Raw genomic sequence first — 14,540 nt, 5'->3', positions numbered from 1 at the left:
CACTTCAAACAACGTTAATGAGCAAAAACAAAAAATTAATCCCGACTCGATGTCGCCAAGATGGCGGTCGTCAAGCAACTCCAGACTGAACGTTCTAATCGCTGCAGTACCGCGATTACAAACGTTACTCATTTAATGACAGAAATTGACAGTGACTCCACCCGCAACAAAGCCGCAACAGTAATGAACATCACCTTTCATATGTAAATTGAGTGACGGATTGAACGTTGTAATCGCGGCAGTAATGCAGCGGCGTTACTTTTAAGGTGACGTTTGGATGGCAACTGCATTACTGTTGTGAAATTACTGCTGCGGCCTGGACGCGGGCACTGTCACTGTCAATTTCCTTGATATAATGAGTGACGTTCGGAGTCGCATTACGGGCGAGATTAATACGTTCAATCCGTCACTCAGTTTATCTAGGAAATTAACAGTTAAAGCAACCAATTAAATTATCAAATTCTATAAAGGCCATAATACTGTACGACAATTTAGAAAGTAACCCTTTTTCCGTCAAATGCACCGAAATGCGTTAATTCGAAATCCAAACTGAATTACCACGGTTACGGACACGTCTCTCCAAGCTAAAGTCAGTTTCTTTTTGTTGGAACACAATTTGGAACTCCACTGGACTGTGTTCTCTAGAAAGTAAATGTGATAACTGGACACGTGTTCAATATGCTTACAGTGCCTATCATTATTAAGTGTTGAAGGGTTAACTCAACAAAAGTTCCGGTTTGTCTGTGCTTTTATTAATTCAGTGTGAAAATAACATGTACCTTTGGCACTAAGTTTTTCAACAAAGGTTTTTGGGTTAAGTACGATACACACAGGGATAGGAATAAAATGAATGACGACCATAATATAAATTCGTATAGGTTAGTGTAAAATAATTTATATTGTAATTTGATATTATGAAATAAATAAATCTAAATCTAAATCTTAGAAAACACTCATGACTCGGTAACAAATATTTGTGTTCATCACACAAATAAATGCCCTTACCGGGTTTCGAACCCGGGACCATAGGCTTCACAAGCATGGTCACTACCCATCTCTAGGCCAGACCGGTCGTCGCAGTCACAGACCTTTAGTGTTTTAAAATGATACAAAATGAGCGTAAATTAACGAACTTATTTAAGTAAAATGAAACTACAAATAATTTAAAATTAACACTAAAAGTAAAATTATTATACCTAAAAACCCAATCAAAAAACGAACACCCCATCCAGCAGGTCCGCCTGCGCTATGGTGCCGACGTATTGAAGATTGTCAATAAGATACAATTTGAGGTTCTTGATAGCTGCATTATTGTGTTGCTGCGTTATCTTACAAGAGAGCCATTCATTCTATAAGTATACAGTGTGGAAAGAATGAATGGGCCCTGGAGGGAAAGTGCCTTAATACCTTAAGTTAACTCATTTTGCTTAAAGAAAACATTCTTTAATTTTTTTAAATGAAACAAAACTGCATTTAAAGATTTTTTGAAATTTGCTTGCTCACCCGGGAAACGAACCGACAAAAAAAAACATGCTATTTTATTCTACTGTTCGATACAGTTAAGATAAGATAAGATAATATTTATTGAATAGCTGTGTACAGAGATGTTCATCTTAAAGATAACATTTCTCTAAGAAACATTAGGCCTTACACTCGTCTGTCGTACAAGATATCCATAAAATCGAATATAAGTATTCAAGAATATTTTTAGACAAGCAAAATTAAAAAAAAAAAATGAAAAACCTTTGAATGCAGTTTCGTTTATTTTCAAAAATAAAATAATGTTTCCTTTAAGCAAAAGCTAACTTAAGGTTTTGGGGTACTTTCCCTCCAGGGCCCATTCATTCTTTCTATAACTTAAGAACTAAGAAAACTTTTTAAAGAAATTAATATTTTAACCGTAGCTTCCCAATACATCTATGATAATATTAATCTAGACTCCTTCACTAAGAATTCTGATGTCCATAACCCATAACTAAGTATAACACTATAAATAAAAATAAGCTTGCTAACAAAAAGTTTCGTGTCCGCAAAGTACAAAAGTCATTCGTTGGACAATGCATTCATTTTTATAATACGAGTAAGTTACCTGACGATGCTTGATTACCCTTTCCAGCTCTTAAGAATTACTTAAAAAAGTCTTTGATGTTGAAGGCTTATTACAGAGTCGAGGACTACTTGACAGACAAACATGCATGGTCCAGACCAGAAACTGTAATAAAAATCAGTAGCAATTAAAATCATTGTATTATGTGTATTAGAGTTATAGGTGACACAGCTCGGGTAAAAAAGCACATCAAATATTTTATGTAGGTACAACAATCAGTCAGATTTATATAGTATATGTATAGTCTATGCTAGAAAAAACAAAAAAAAATACTAAAAAAATCTTTATAGGGCTGTATCTCCTAAACCATGCGTCGTAGGGCAAAAGTAATAAAATTTTCGTTCCACTTTATGAAACCCCAAAGTAATATACAAAAACCACAATGAAAATAATAAAAAAAAAGCAAAAAATAATCTTTATAGGGTTGTATCTCCTAAACCATGCGTCGTGGCGCAAAAATAATAAAATTTTCGTTCCCCTCTAGGTGACCCTTAATTTATATTGAAAAAAAAAAAAAAAAAATTATATTGCTGTATCTCCTAAACCATGCGTCGTAGCGCAAAAATAATAAAATTTTCGTTCCCCTTTATGAAACCCTAAAGTAATATACAAAAAACACAATGAAAATCAATAAAGAAAAAAATCTTTATAGGGCTGTATCTCCTAAACCATGCGTCGTAGCGCAAAAATAATAAAATTTTCGTTCTTCCTCGATACTTCACGCACTAAATAACCTGTCACATTACGACATGAAACAATCATCATCATCATCATCATGTTTTTATTATTATTTCATTGCATGTTTGAGAAAAGCACTATACATACCTCGGCGTGAAAAGGGGTTGGCCTCATAACTATCCGGCCTCACTACGTTCGGCCGTCTATCCTATTAGGCCGGCAACCCCTTACTTCAAGGCCTCTGTAGTAATGTACTATTTCACTAGAGAGCAGCTGGTAGCTGGTACATACCAAATCATAATTTGTACTTACATAATAAGCGCCAAGAAACTCAGTGGTCCAAGCCGGGTTCAGGCAGTTTGGAAGCAGCACGCCACGCTTTTCGCTAGGCTTACTACGTGAGTGTAGTGTATTTATTTCATTTTTAACCGACTTCAATTTCATAGAAGGAGGAGGTTCTGTATTCGGTTGTGGCTTTTTTTTTTTTTTATGTTCACCGATTATTCCGAGACCCGTGGTCCGATTTGAGTAATTCTTTTTTTGTTCGAAAGGAGCTACTTCCAAGTTGGTCCCATATTAATCTGGTTCTGATCTGATGATGGGATCCCTGAGGAATTGAGGGAACTCCTCAATTTTTAAAGGCACATGTATGGTGATTTGGGTGTTTTCATAAGCAACTTGAGCATTTTCTCTCGAAAACGACCAATTTGATGAAGTGGACCTGATGATGATGATTGTTTTGAAGATAGTGATGATGATTTTTTTTATGTAGGATGTTCGGCGATTACTCCGAGACCTGTGGTCCGACTTGAACAATTCTTTTTTTGATTGAAAGGAACTACCTCCAAGGTGGTCCCACATTAATCTGGTGCTGTTATGATGATGGGATCCATGAGGAATTGAGGGAACTCCTCAATTTTTAAAGGCACATGTATGGTGATCTGGTCGTTTTCTTAAACAACTTGAGCTTTTTCTCTTGAAAACCACCAATTTGATGAAGTGGAGCTGATGATGATGATTGTTTTGATGATAATGATTTCAGTGATTACCCCGGCACCCATGATCCGATTTGAGTTATTCTTTTTCTGTTTGAAAAAAGTTACCTTTCCAAGGTGTTTTCGTAATATTTTTGGTTTTAATCTGATGATGGAATCCGTGAGGAATTGAGGGAACTCCTCAATTTTTAAAGGCACGTGTATGGTGATTTCGGTGTTTTCTAAAGTAACTCAAGCATTTCCTCCCAAAAACTACCAATTTGATGTAGTGCAACTGTAGCCTAACCACGAGTTTGACACTAAATATTCTTCGTAACTTACTTTGTACACTAATATACTACTATACTAATATATATATATATACGAGCGATATGTATACGAGCGAGATGCATAAACAGTAAGTTACGCACACGATAGCGAATATATCAATGTCAAACTCGTGGTAAGGCTACTGATTACTTCCCTCGTATGTGTATTATGATTTTTTTATGTAGGTAGTGTTGGAATCAACCAAAGAGACTGAGAGGTGAAGGTAGAGGGTATTAGTGTTTGGGGGGTTTGAGGTTGGGGGTTGAGGGGAGGCGAGTTGATGGGTCGGGGACTGAGGGGTTGGGAGTTAAGGGATTGGAGGTTAGGGTTAGGAGTTAAGGGGTCTGGGGTTAGGGGTCGGGGAATGGCGGATGAAGGGTTGGTGGTTTAGGGTCGAGGGGTTTAGTGATCAGAGGTTGATGTGCTGTGAGGTTGAGTGATTGGGGGGTTTGAGGGATTGGGTCAGTGGCGGGGCGGAAAATGGATTTAGTGACAGGAATGATTTCCCAGACGGACTCGAGGAAAATTCTGATTATTTTATAAAGTTTACGAATTTACAGTTAAACATGATAATGTTTTTCATTCATGCGTCACGCTCTTAACAATGTCTTAAAACTAAAAATGGAAAAATAAAAACTTTTATAAAAAAAAAGATAAACCGACTTCAAAAAGGATGAAATAAAATATTATCCTTTTTAGGGTTCCGTGTTTAAGTATATGCGTTACCAACTGATATGTTTGAAGTCGGTGCCAAAACGTATTAGATTTACACTAACGTGCCGACAAGCATGGTACGAACTGCGCCAAGAAGGTTCAACCGTGTGTTCTGTTCTGAGGTGTGTTCTTAAATACCTACAGAAAGTTCGTTTATTGTCGTCGTGTAACGCTGCGTCTTACATAGGCGAACACTCGCGAACGCGAAGCGAAGCGACGCGGCATGTAGGACACTTCTATATAGGTATCAAAGGATTAATTAAGGCGCCGTGCCGCGCCGCTTCGCATTCGCGTGTTGTTCGCCTACGTAGTACGCTGCGTTACGTAATGCAACGTACATACTTATATAGCCGCATCCTTATCGAATACACCAAAATCACTATGAATATATGGTTTAAAATTTGGCTTGGCACCGACTTCAAACATACCAGTTGGTAACGCATATACTTAAACACGGAACCCTAAAAAGGATAATATTTTATTTCATCCTTTTTGAAGTCGGTTTATCTTTTTTTTATAAAAGTTTTTATTATAATTATTTTTTCAGCGTTCGGCATCGGCTCTATGATCTACTCCGGTCTTGAGTTCGGCCAGTACTGGGAGCTGGAGAGAAACACCAACTGCCACAACGTCCTGCTGGCGCTCACGCCGGCTACTAGGATGGCCTTCATCTTCATCCAGATGTATTTCATCTTTCTTAACAATGAGGTTAGTTTTGCATTCATTTGCGTTTAATAGTTACTTACACGTCTAGACTTTCAATATAATCATTATTTAATTATAATATTGAATTAGACCATTGCTAATTAACATGCGACTATATCCTGCGTCTAGATTCCACACAATGTAGTACCTAATTAATAATACATATTCATAAATAATTAATTATCTACTAATCAAGTTTCTTTGAAAGATGCTATATTAAAGAGTGATTTTCTTTAAAATAATGTGAAATAGATCGACTCACTGTGTATCCTAATGTAATAAATCACGCAAACTTTTGCTCCGGGAACAACAATCAGGCAGCGACCGTGAGGTTTTTTTTTTAATTCATGTATTTATTTAGGGACTTTTAATCTTAAGATTACGCCAGTCCCATCGTACCTTAATCTAAATTACACTCATCTACGGCCTGTCAGTATACTGACTAATATAATTATACACAAATAAATATATCTCCTTTGCCTCTTCTGAGATTGGTGCCGCCAAGATGCTTTGAAAAGCGCCTACATCTAACCTATTAATATTTAGTGACTTCATCAACAATTGTCTTTTACCTTCGTTCCGTACACATTCCACCAATATATGTTGAACATCCTCTACAATATTGCAAGCTTCGCAGTTCGGGGATGGCTCTTTTTTCATCAAAAAAGCGAACTTCTTTAGAGGAATGTGTCCTGAACGAAGTCTTAACCCTATTTTAATTAATTTCCTACTTCACCTAGCACTCATAAACCAAGGAATATGAGGAGGTTCACATTGCATAGTCCTGTACCATATACCTTTTTCTTTGCAACGCTCATCAAAGTGTTCTTTCCATATCCCACGTACTTTCATATTGTATTTTTACCGTGAGGTGAGTTACAAAAAAAATGTTGTGCGTGCTACGCGCTCTTTATAACCGGTGGGACGTGCATTTGATGCTTGCTGTCAGAAACTGAATAAAATTGAATATAACATTTAAAACTAGTTACCTTTATTTACTGACGTTTTGACACAGGTTTCACTGGTAAATAAAGGTAACAAAATAAATTCGCCATAGACCCGATTGTAAATGTGATTTAAAATTGAATAGTTACTCGTTGAAATTGAAAATTTCAAATTGTTGTCAAATATATAATAATACATATATCAAAACAAGTTTAATAGCTTCTTTTATTTTAATTTTTGGCCTTTAATGTATCTAAGAAAATTATTACGGCGTCTTACACAAAAATCAGAGAACTTTACTTTTACTATAAAGATATTCTATGTAATTACAGATGAAAGTGTACAAGCACAAGATAGTGGCGAGATTCGGGCTGATGCACATGGTTGGGACTAACCTCAGCGTGTGGCTGAACGTGCTAGTGCAGGAGACCAAGCACGAGATCCTCACCTTCTATGACCCGGAGAATAAGACCATAGGCTTATCGCACAGACTAGGTAATTTTCTTTCTTTATTAAATACATAATAACATAATCTCCGACACGCCGGTGTCCATCTACCTCGAGTACTAGCCTTGTTGTTCAACTTGTGCTTAAATCACTCTTATTTACCGCCTGAGTTGATGGAGACCCTGGTGGTGCCTATCTATCATCAAGAATAGAATCGGTGATGCTTCGGTTGGTACAAATTACAGGCCTATATCATTAGCGACTATTGTAGCGAAAGTGTTTGTTAGTGTGCTTAACTCCTATATTACTGCACGCATAAAACTACACGATGCTCAGTTCGGTTTTCGGGCTGAGTTTTACTTAATTATTAAGGCCCTTGTCACGCCATCGTCCCGATTGCTCTCCCATTCCAACCCGCCGGTATTTGACCTAAATTCTTGGCGAAGCTGGAAACTGATCGGAGGTTTGACGTGCTTTGCCTCATAACTGAAATGATGTATTGATTGGAAACTTTGGTTCACAAGTAATACTTATTCTATCTAAGCCTTATCTTATCTAAGCCTTACTTTCTAATCAAAATATTCGATTGCTTCATTTTAATATGATATTTTTTACGTTTCAGCGTTTCAAAAGGCGTTTGTTACATCATTGGCAACCGAAGTGCCTCCATCGCACCCAGCGGCAGCTCATCTACGGGTACCACGTGGCTTGAAAGGACCTCATCACATCTTCGAGTGTCGGCGGACTAATATCATGGGCTCTTTAGTGCAAGACGCTTCGCCTTTTCTCTTTCCGTGCACTATCGAGTATTCCCTCATATGCGCTGCTATATTATACGTCATGTGGAAGAATATATCTAAGTATCCGTCAAAAGACGTCGCAGCTGCCATCGCAAAAGCACGATTGTTGGAAGGCCTCGCGTATAAGAAATCGCCACACTTGTATAGCGTGGACTGCGCAAGAGCTCATAAAGGCCTGTTCTTTGGAATCTTGGTTTTAGTACTCACAATTATTTCCCTTATACTGTTCTTTGTTCTGATTTCAAAAAAAGACTACGCAACATTAGCTGTGGTGGAGGTTAACGTGTGTGAATTAGCGTTATATGCCATGACAACTTTCGCAAGTCTAGCAGGAATGGTATGCGTACGAAACCTCAAATATGATGGCAACAGAAATCTGGAGCTGGACAATATCCTGCTTGTCGGAGCGCAGACTGGCATGTTCATCTATGGAACTTTTACAATCATCGGAGGTCACTTTACCATTGAAAAGAATACCATTTTAATCTTGATAACAGCCTTATCGTCACTAGTGCAAACGACTTGCCAGACGATGTTTATCTTAGACGCGAGTCGTCGGTCGGCTAAAACACCTGATCAGCTCCGGAAAAAACCCGGGAGAGAGATCGTTACATTCCTTCTTGTAACTAATTTGGCTATGTGGGCGATAAATACGCTTGAAAAGTCTAGGGCGGAGTCCCATCCGGTGCAATTGCACTTTTACGGGTTATGGGCGTGGACGATCATCACTCACGTGTCTATGCCGCTGGCCATATTCTACAGGTTCCATTCTACAGTTTGTTTGTGCGAAATTTGGAAGCGAGCCTACAAGATGAAGCCAGCTTACATGTAGCGACGAGCCTTCTACTAAGTGATCCTCGCTCACGCAATAAGCTAACGCACTTTTTAAAGCGCATATGTAAGGTCGTTTGAAAAGAAGCGTAACTAAAATAAATTGTGCCATAGATTTAACGTCAGTGGATACCGGATTAGCATAGTTAGTTATTTGCTGTTTGGACAGCAAACTATACTTATAATGCCAACCAAAGCTCTCATCCAATTTTGTAATTGCTTATTTCCGGTGTGCACTAACAGTTTATTACTATATGTGTTAGTTTGAAGTTGACTGCTTTAATGTTAAATTATTGTATTTAAATATTTTAATGTGTTATTTATTTGTAGCTTTATTACATGCTTTAAATATCACCAACAGATTCATATTGAAATAAACATTGGTGTTGCATCGAAACTTGAAACAAGTTTAAGACAAATATTTTCTTATCTTGAATTGTCCACATAATTCATACATTTACTACGCAATTTGTTTATCTTAAATAAAAAATATAAATACCAATACCTACAATGGAATATTTTGCAAAAAATGTATTCAGAATGAAATAGTCTTCCAATAGGTTACAACTTACAGATCACTTTTTATGACTTTTTATTCGTGTATTCGCATTTGCAATATTACCATACAATCAACATCTCAAAAGAGAACAACAGAAACTGGAGATCTATCGAATGGGGCAATTGTGAATATCTGAAATGGTATCTAACACGAATTTCACAAAATTATGTACGTAAGTGTTTCATATTACTTCGGGCCCCAAGAAAAACATAGTCTGATCAGATTTATAAATTTTGTAGCTATATTTTTGCGATAAATGTAGTGACAGTATTTTGGAAAAAATTTAAACCATAGGGATACGTAGTATATACCGAGGACCCAGTAGGTAGGCAAAAGTAACACCAAAGTTTTATATTAAATATTACCATTAATGGAGTAAGTAATTTTTGGAGCTTATAATTGTATTGTACACAGTCCAGTGTTTTCACATTTTTTACAATCTATGAAATAATAGAATTGACTTCCATTTCTACACAAATTTTGAATAATTAGGTAATTTATAGATTTAGATATTACGTCCAGTGAAAACATGTATATTTCCCGTGGAAGATCTTAGCTAGCCCTAATAAGTGAAATTTTATGCAAATCTTATTTTTGGCTAACTCAATGCTCAAGTACCTACCGCCTCAGCGTGATTATGATTATGTAGCTAACCTACTAAAGTGGTTATTTATGAAACATTGGGAACTATGAAGTAAATATTCCTAACATTGGGTTGTAATTGATTTTCAGAACACCTAGCTAAGCTCTTTGATATAACTAATATGTTAATTTAGCAGTCGCGTACAATTTTCTTTGTATTCGTCTTTTATAAATTTTGACATATATGTACCTCCAAAACGGAGGTTTAGGATTTTGGTAGATATTGTATTTGTGTATGTAGCATAATTCCTAAAATCGAATATCCTAAGTACGAAATTCCTAAAGACAGAACATCGAAAATTCAAATGTCTAATGTACGTAATTCCTAAAGATGCATGTCCTAATACACTTTTAATCGAACGATCTCGTTTTCGAAAATCAATATTCCTTTGTACAAAATGCCTAATGAAAATACTTTAAAAGTCAATATGTCTAGTGCTCAAAATAGCTACGTAAAAAAATTCTAATGATAGTACTTTGGAACTCAATATTTCCGAGAACTTTTCCTTCTTACCCTGAGTCGACGGACTCCTATTTCTGGGCGGTTTGCCCTTCGGCTATCTGAATCTACCTAACGAACCTACCCTACCTACCTATCGACTTAGTGTAACTATCGTGAAACATGGGGAAAAAGCGACCGGGACATACACCTGTAATCAAATTAACTACAGTAAATAAAAAAACGACTGGTTAAAAAGTAGAATGGGGAAAAACGCGAATGGAACAAAAAATATTGGGGAACAAAATTTTTGGGTAGCTAATCTAAACACTCATTTTAAACAATTTATACATTTTAAACTTAGGTCAACTGGACGTAGAAAAAATGTCGTTAGTATTTTCGTGCACTAGCAGTATTGTACTAAACTTTAGACATTTTAAAAGTATGTCATTTTGTTTTTCGATGTTCTGTCTAGGAATTTCGTGCTTAGGATATTTGATTTTAGAAATTATGTTATTGTATGCCCTTTCATTTTTGTACAAATTTACAAACACTGTGATCAGTATGCTGCAGTAAAATTCGGTTGCATCTCATACAAGAACAACGTTAATTCGAGCTCTGACACTGAGCAAGTTCACGAAACGAAATTATTTAATAAATGTATTAATTATATCTAAATATAGGTACATATGTAGGCGTAGTTTTAATACAGTTTTATTGTATTAATTTAGTTGTACATACAATAATATTTAAGATTCAAACAATACTCAAGCATGACAATGTTAGCTTTAGATTGTGTGAGTACTATGAACTATTTATCGTACTAATCTACCTTCTACCCGAATGAATGAAGTACTGACCGTGTATGCATGGAATGAATGAATGAATGTAAAATAACAGTAGGCACTAGTATAAGCTCAATCGCTTTAAATGTGTTTTAACTTTACACGATAATGCATTATTGTTACAAGTCGTATGGCCTTTGTTTGTTATTAAGTGCAATAATGATTTGAACCGCATAAGTATTTAAGTGTTCTTATTTCCCGACTTCGGCAAAATCAAAAAGGAAGAATTTTGATATTATTTATTTATCGTATGGCATTACAGTTACTGGATTTAAATTAAATACTAATCTAAAGATTGAGGTTTGCACTCTTCAAATACTCGATGGCCCTTTCACTGAGGTTCGCGAGGTCTTCAATCCGTCCCTTGAATTTGGTGAGAGGGCATTCCAGAACAATAAATTAAAACAACAACAACAACAACAACAATAAATTTTGATATTACATAACTGTGTATGTGGGTGAGTCGGTATATTTGTGTAATTTTCCAGCTAACTAAGTTTTTTTTCAATGAAGGAGGTGTCAATTGATTCGTTTTCGTAGCCAGGTAGACATAGGCCAATTTTTTGAGAAGAGGAGAAGTTTACTCTTTACGAAAAAAAAACCTTAGTCGGGGTAAAGTTATGAAAAGATTTACTTGTTATTGAGATAAGAAAGGCTCGGAGTCTATTTTATGTTAATATTCTCCATTTCGTTTAAAACTAATAGCCAACCAAAATACTTATATTGACCGCTTATGATGATTTGAAAGTTACTTAATTATTTGACAGTGCTTTCTTAAACTTTTAAGATATACACCATATTTATTTTGTAATACTCAAATCCTGTTTTCTTTTCTTTCCTGTTCTACAGTTTAAAACCAAATATTTGTTGATTGTCCTCTTATTGCTAACTTTAGTTGTGTACAGTATTATAGTGATATTAGATTAATGTTTCTTTTATATATATATATGAATTATTTATTTGTTTAGATGAGATTGTGTATTATACCTAAATAATTTTAAGATTGTCTTTTCGGATGTTAAACGTTTACAAGCAAATATATTCCTCAAATTTTGGATCCCGCTACCATATTGTTTTCTTTTTTATCAATGATAAGTTATCATAAAACCTAGATCAACGTCCACCAAAATTAAGGCCTCGTCTCTTGACTAGGTAAACTACCTAAATGTGTATTAAACCGAGAGTAAGATTATACATGTTTTTCGAGAAAAATCTTTCCAATGGGAATCAGTTAATTGGAATATGCGTAATCTAATAGAAGATAGAAGTGCAAACAAAAATTTAAGCAGCTACTGCGTGATTAACTGTCCACACACACAGTAGCTGCTTAAATTAAGGGCTAATGCCCTAATATACTCGTATCTTATTCATTTTTGATAAAATACCTACTTGGTATCTTATAAATTCACTTAAAAAGGTTTCAAGCGTCACGTCCGAAGCTAAATGTATTCATATCGGCACCGATCGAAGAATGGGAATGCTATGCCGTTGTTTCTGTATTCAATAAAGACTCAATATGTGAAAGTTTGTATTTTTGAATATTTGTTCCTCTATCACGCAAAAACGGCTGAACGGATTTCGATGGAAATACAGATAAGGTTATAGCCTGGAAAAGAAGAAAGGATACTTTTTTATTACGGAATTTATTCTCTAAGTTCTTAATGAACGGTTCGGTATAGCCACGTTTTCACTATAAACATTTTTGTTTAGTAACCAGCGGCCGTAGCACGGTGTCATTTTTATCACCTGTCACCATGCGTGTCACGTTCTAACAAGTATGTAAGTGCGAAAGAGACTGGCATAGTGACAGGCGATAAAAATGGAACCATGCTGCCACCGCTGGTTTATAAACAATGTTCCTTAATGTCTACCATACCTTTTCTCAGAAACTTTGTTTACCAACACTGTTAAGGTATAAACAAAATTGTTTATTCAAGTATTCAAGTAGTTTATTTGCTTTCATGTTGTTATACATAGGTTCTTATAAGATAAAAGTATCAAACATGAGCCCCGTTAGGGCATGGCAATTCTTAAAAGTAACTTAAGCTAACTTAAACTTATGTTTTTTTTACACAAGGTAACAACTGTATCTAACTTATTAAACAAAAAATTACATTTTATAGTTGGTCGTTTAAATATTCATTTACAGTATAGTAGGTTTTTGTAACAAGCATTTGTTTTAATTTCTTCGCAAAAGTAGTTTCTTTTTCTTCTTTTTTAATTTCTTCAGGCAATTTATTGTACAATTTTATTGACATTTTTAAGGGGCCAGACGAATGTAGTTTTAATCGGGAGGATGGTGGCATTAATCTTGAATTGTGTCTAGATGGGTAGGACGAGGGTATGTCACCTCGTTTTGTGCAAAATTCTGTGTATTTGTGGACAAATTTGCAAGTTTCCAGAATGTAAAGGCAGGGTAGAGTAAGTATTTTGTGTTTTACAAAGTATGGCTTGCAACTTTCCGGTTCTTCAATTTTACGATTATCCGTATCAGGTTTTTTTGCTTAATAAAAAGGGAGGAAGCATCACTACTATTTATATGAATATTCTTTCTCTTACCCCCGGTCGCTCGGTGGCGCGACTATAACTACTTGTATATACTATGTCTATGGTTTTGCACTATGTAACAATAAAAACTTGTTTTTTTTTTTTAACTGGAACTAGGCGAATTACAGAAAAGTTTATAGGACATTTTAATCTTTAAATATGATCAGGAATACGCACATTCATTAAACATTCTAATGTTACAGCATATTTTATATAGATAAACAAGTCAAATATAATAGTGTGATAAAAATTCCTCGAGCATTTCTAAAAGTAACTAGCTAGTGTGACATAACTAGTGTAACCCGTATTAACATTGCGCGTGACACCCGAGGGGTAGCGAGTAGCGACTATCGATCGTTAGTCAATCAGGAGGTATGTATGGGGGTGCAGCAACCTAATTCACAAACTGTTTTGCCGCGACTGTGTGAGCCCTGAGTTACTAATTTAACTTGACCTCGAGGTCTCAAAGTTCATAAATTCGAGTCCGTACTGTACCTTTGCACTTTGCAATTCTCAGGTTCTTATCCGAAACACCACACGTAGTTTTTTTGGATATCAGTTTAACTGAAGCTTTAGTAACCAACATCAATGTCAACTGGAGGATGATCTACTGGTTATTTGCAGAATATGTTAGCTGATTTTTTGATGATTTAACGACTTGAAAAAAAAAATTATAACACATGCGTCTCAACACGTATTGCGTTTTTCGGAACGATTGATGTTTCATTAATTAGACTGGTTAACCCGAAGTGATGCGCTTGGCACACGTAGTGAATGTCCTAATACTAGGGTAAAGAAGAAACAAGCAAATGCCCCCATTGCCCCCTTAATGCATGCTACGATTAGTAAGAACAAATGGTGTCAGCAATATCTTAAACGTCATCAAGAGAGCGAACGAAGGCTTTTGAAGAGTTTGGAATAGATTTTAAGAGTTTGGTATGGTAGGTAAAGTATTCTGTAAGTTTATTTGCGTACAT

General features: G+C 35.7%; 1 protein-coding gene across 2 annotated transcripts in view; it reads left to right on the top strand.

Annotated features, from left to right (window-relative positions):
- Positions 1–9,841, top strand: part of LOC134741657 (proton channel OtopLc-like) — a 79,069-nt gene extending 69,228 nt beyond the window's left edge. Inside the window, exons 7-9 of one of the 2 annotated variants that reach the window (XM_063674519.1) lie at positions 5,351–5,511; positions 6,786–6,948; positions 7,523–9,841. In XM_063674519.1, the coding sequence (XP_063530589.1) occupies positions 5,351–5,511; positions 6,786–6,948; positions 7,523–8,532 (1,334 nt within the window). In that variant the 3' untranslated portion in view covers positions 8,533–9,841. The remainder of the gene's footprint in view (positions 1–5,350; positions 5,512–6,785; positions 6,949–7,522) is intronic. The other variant, XM_063674520.1, reaches the window with a different exon arrangement.
- The last annotated feature ends 4,699 nt before the right edge of the window (positions 9,842–14,540 follow it).

Source organism: Cydia strobilella, chromosome 5, assembly GCF_947568885.1.
Source record: "Cydia strobilella chromosome 5, ilCydStro3.1, whole genome shotgun sequence".
Taxonomy (NCBI): Eukaryota; Metazoa; Arthropoda; class Insecta; order Lepidoptera; family Tortricidae; genus Cydia; species Cydia strobilella.
This window is presented reverse-complemented; position numbering and strand designations above follow the sequence as displayed.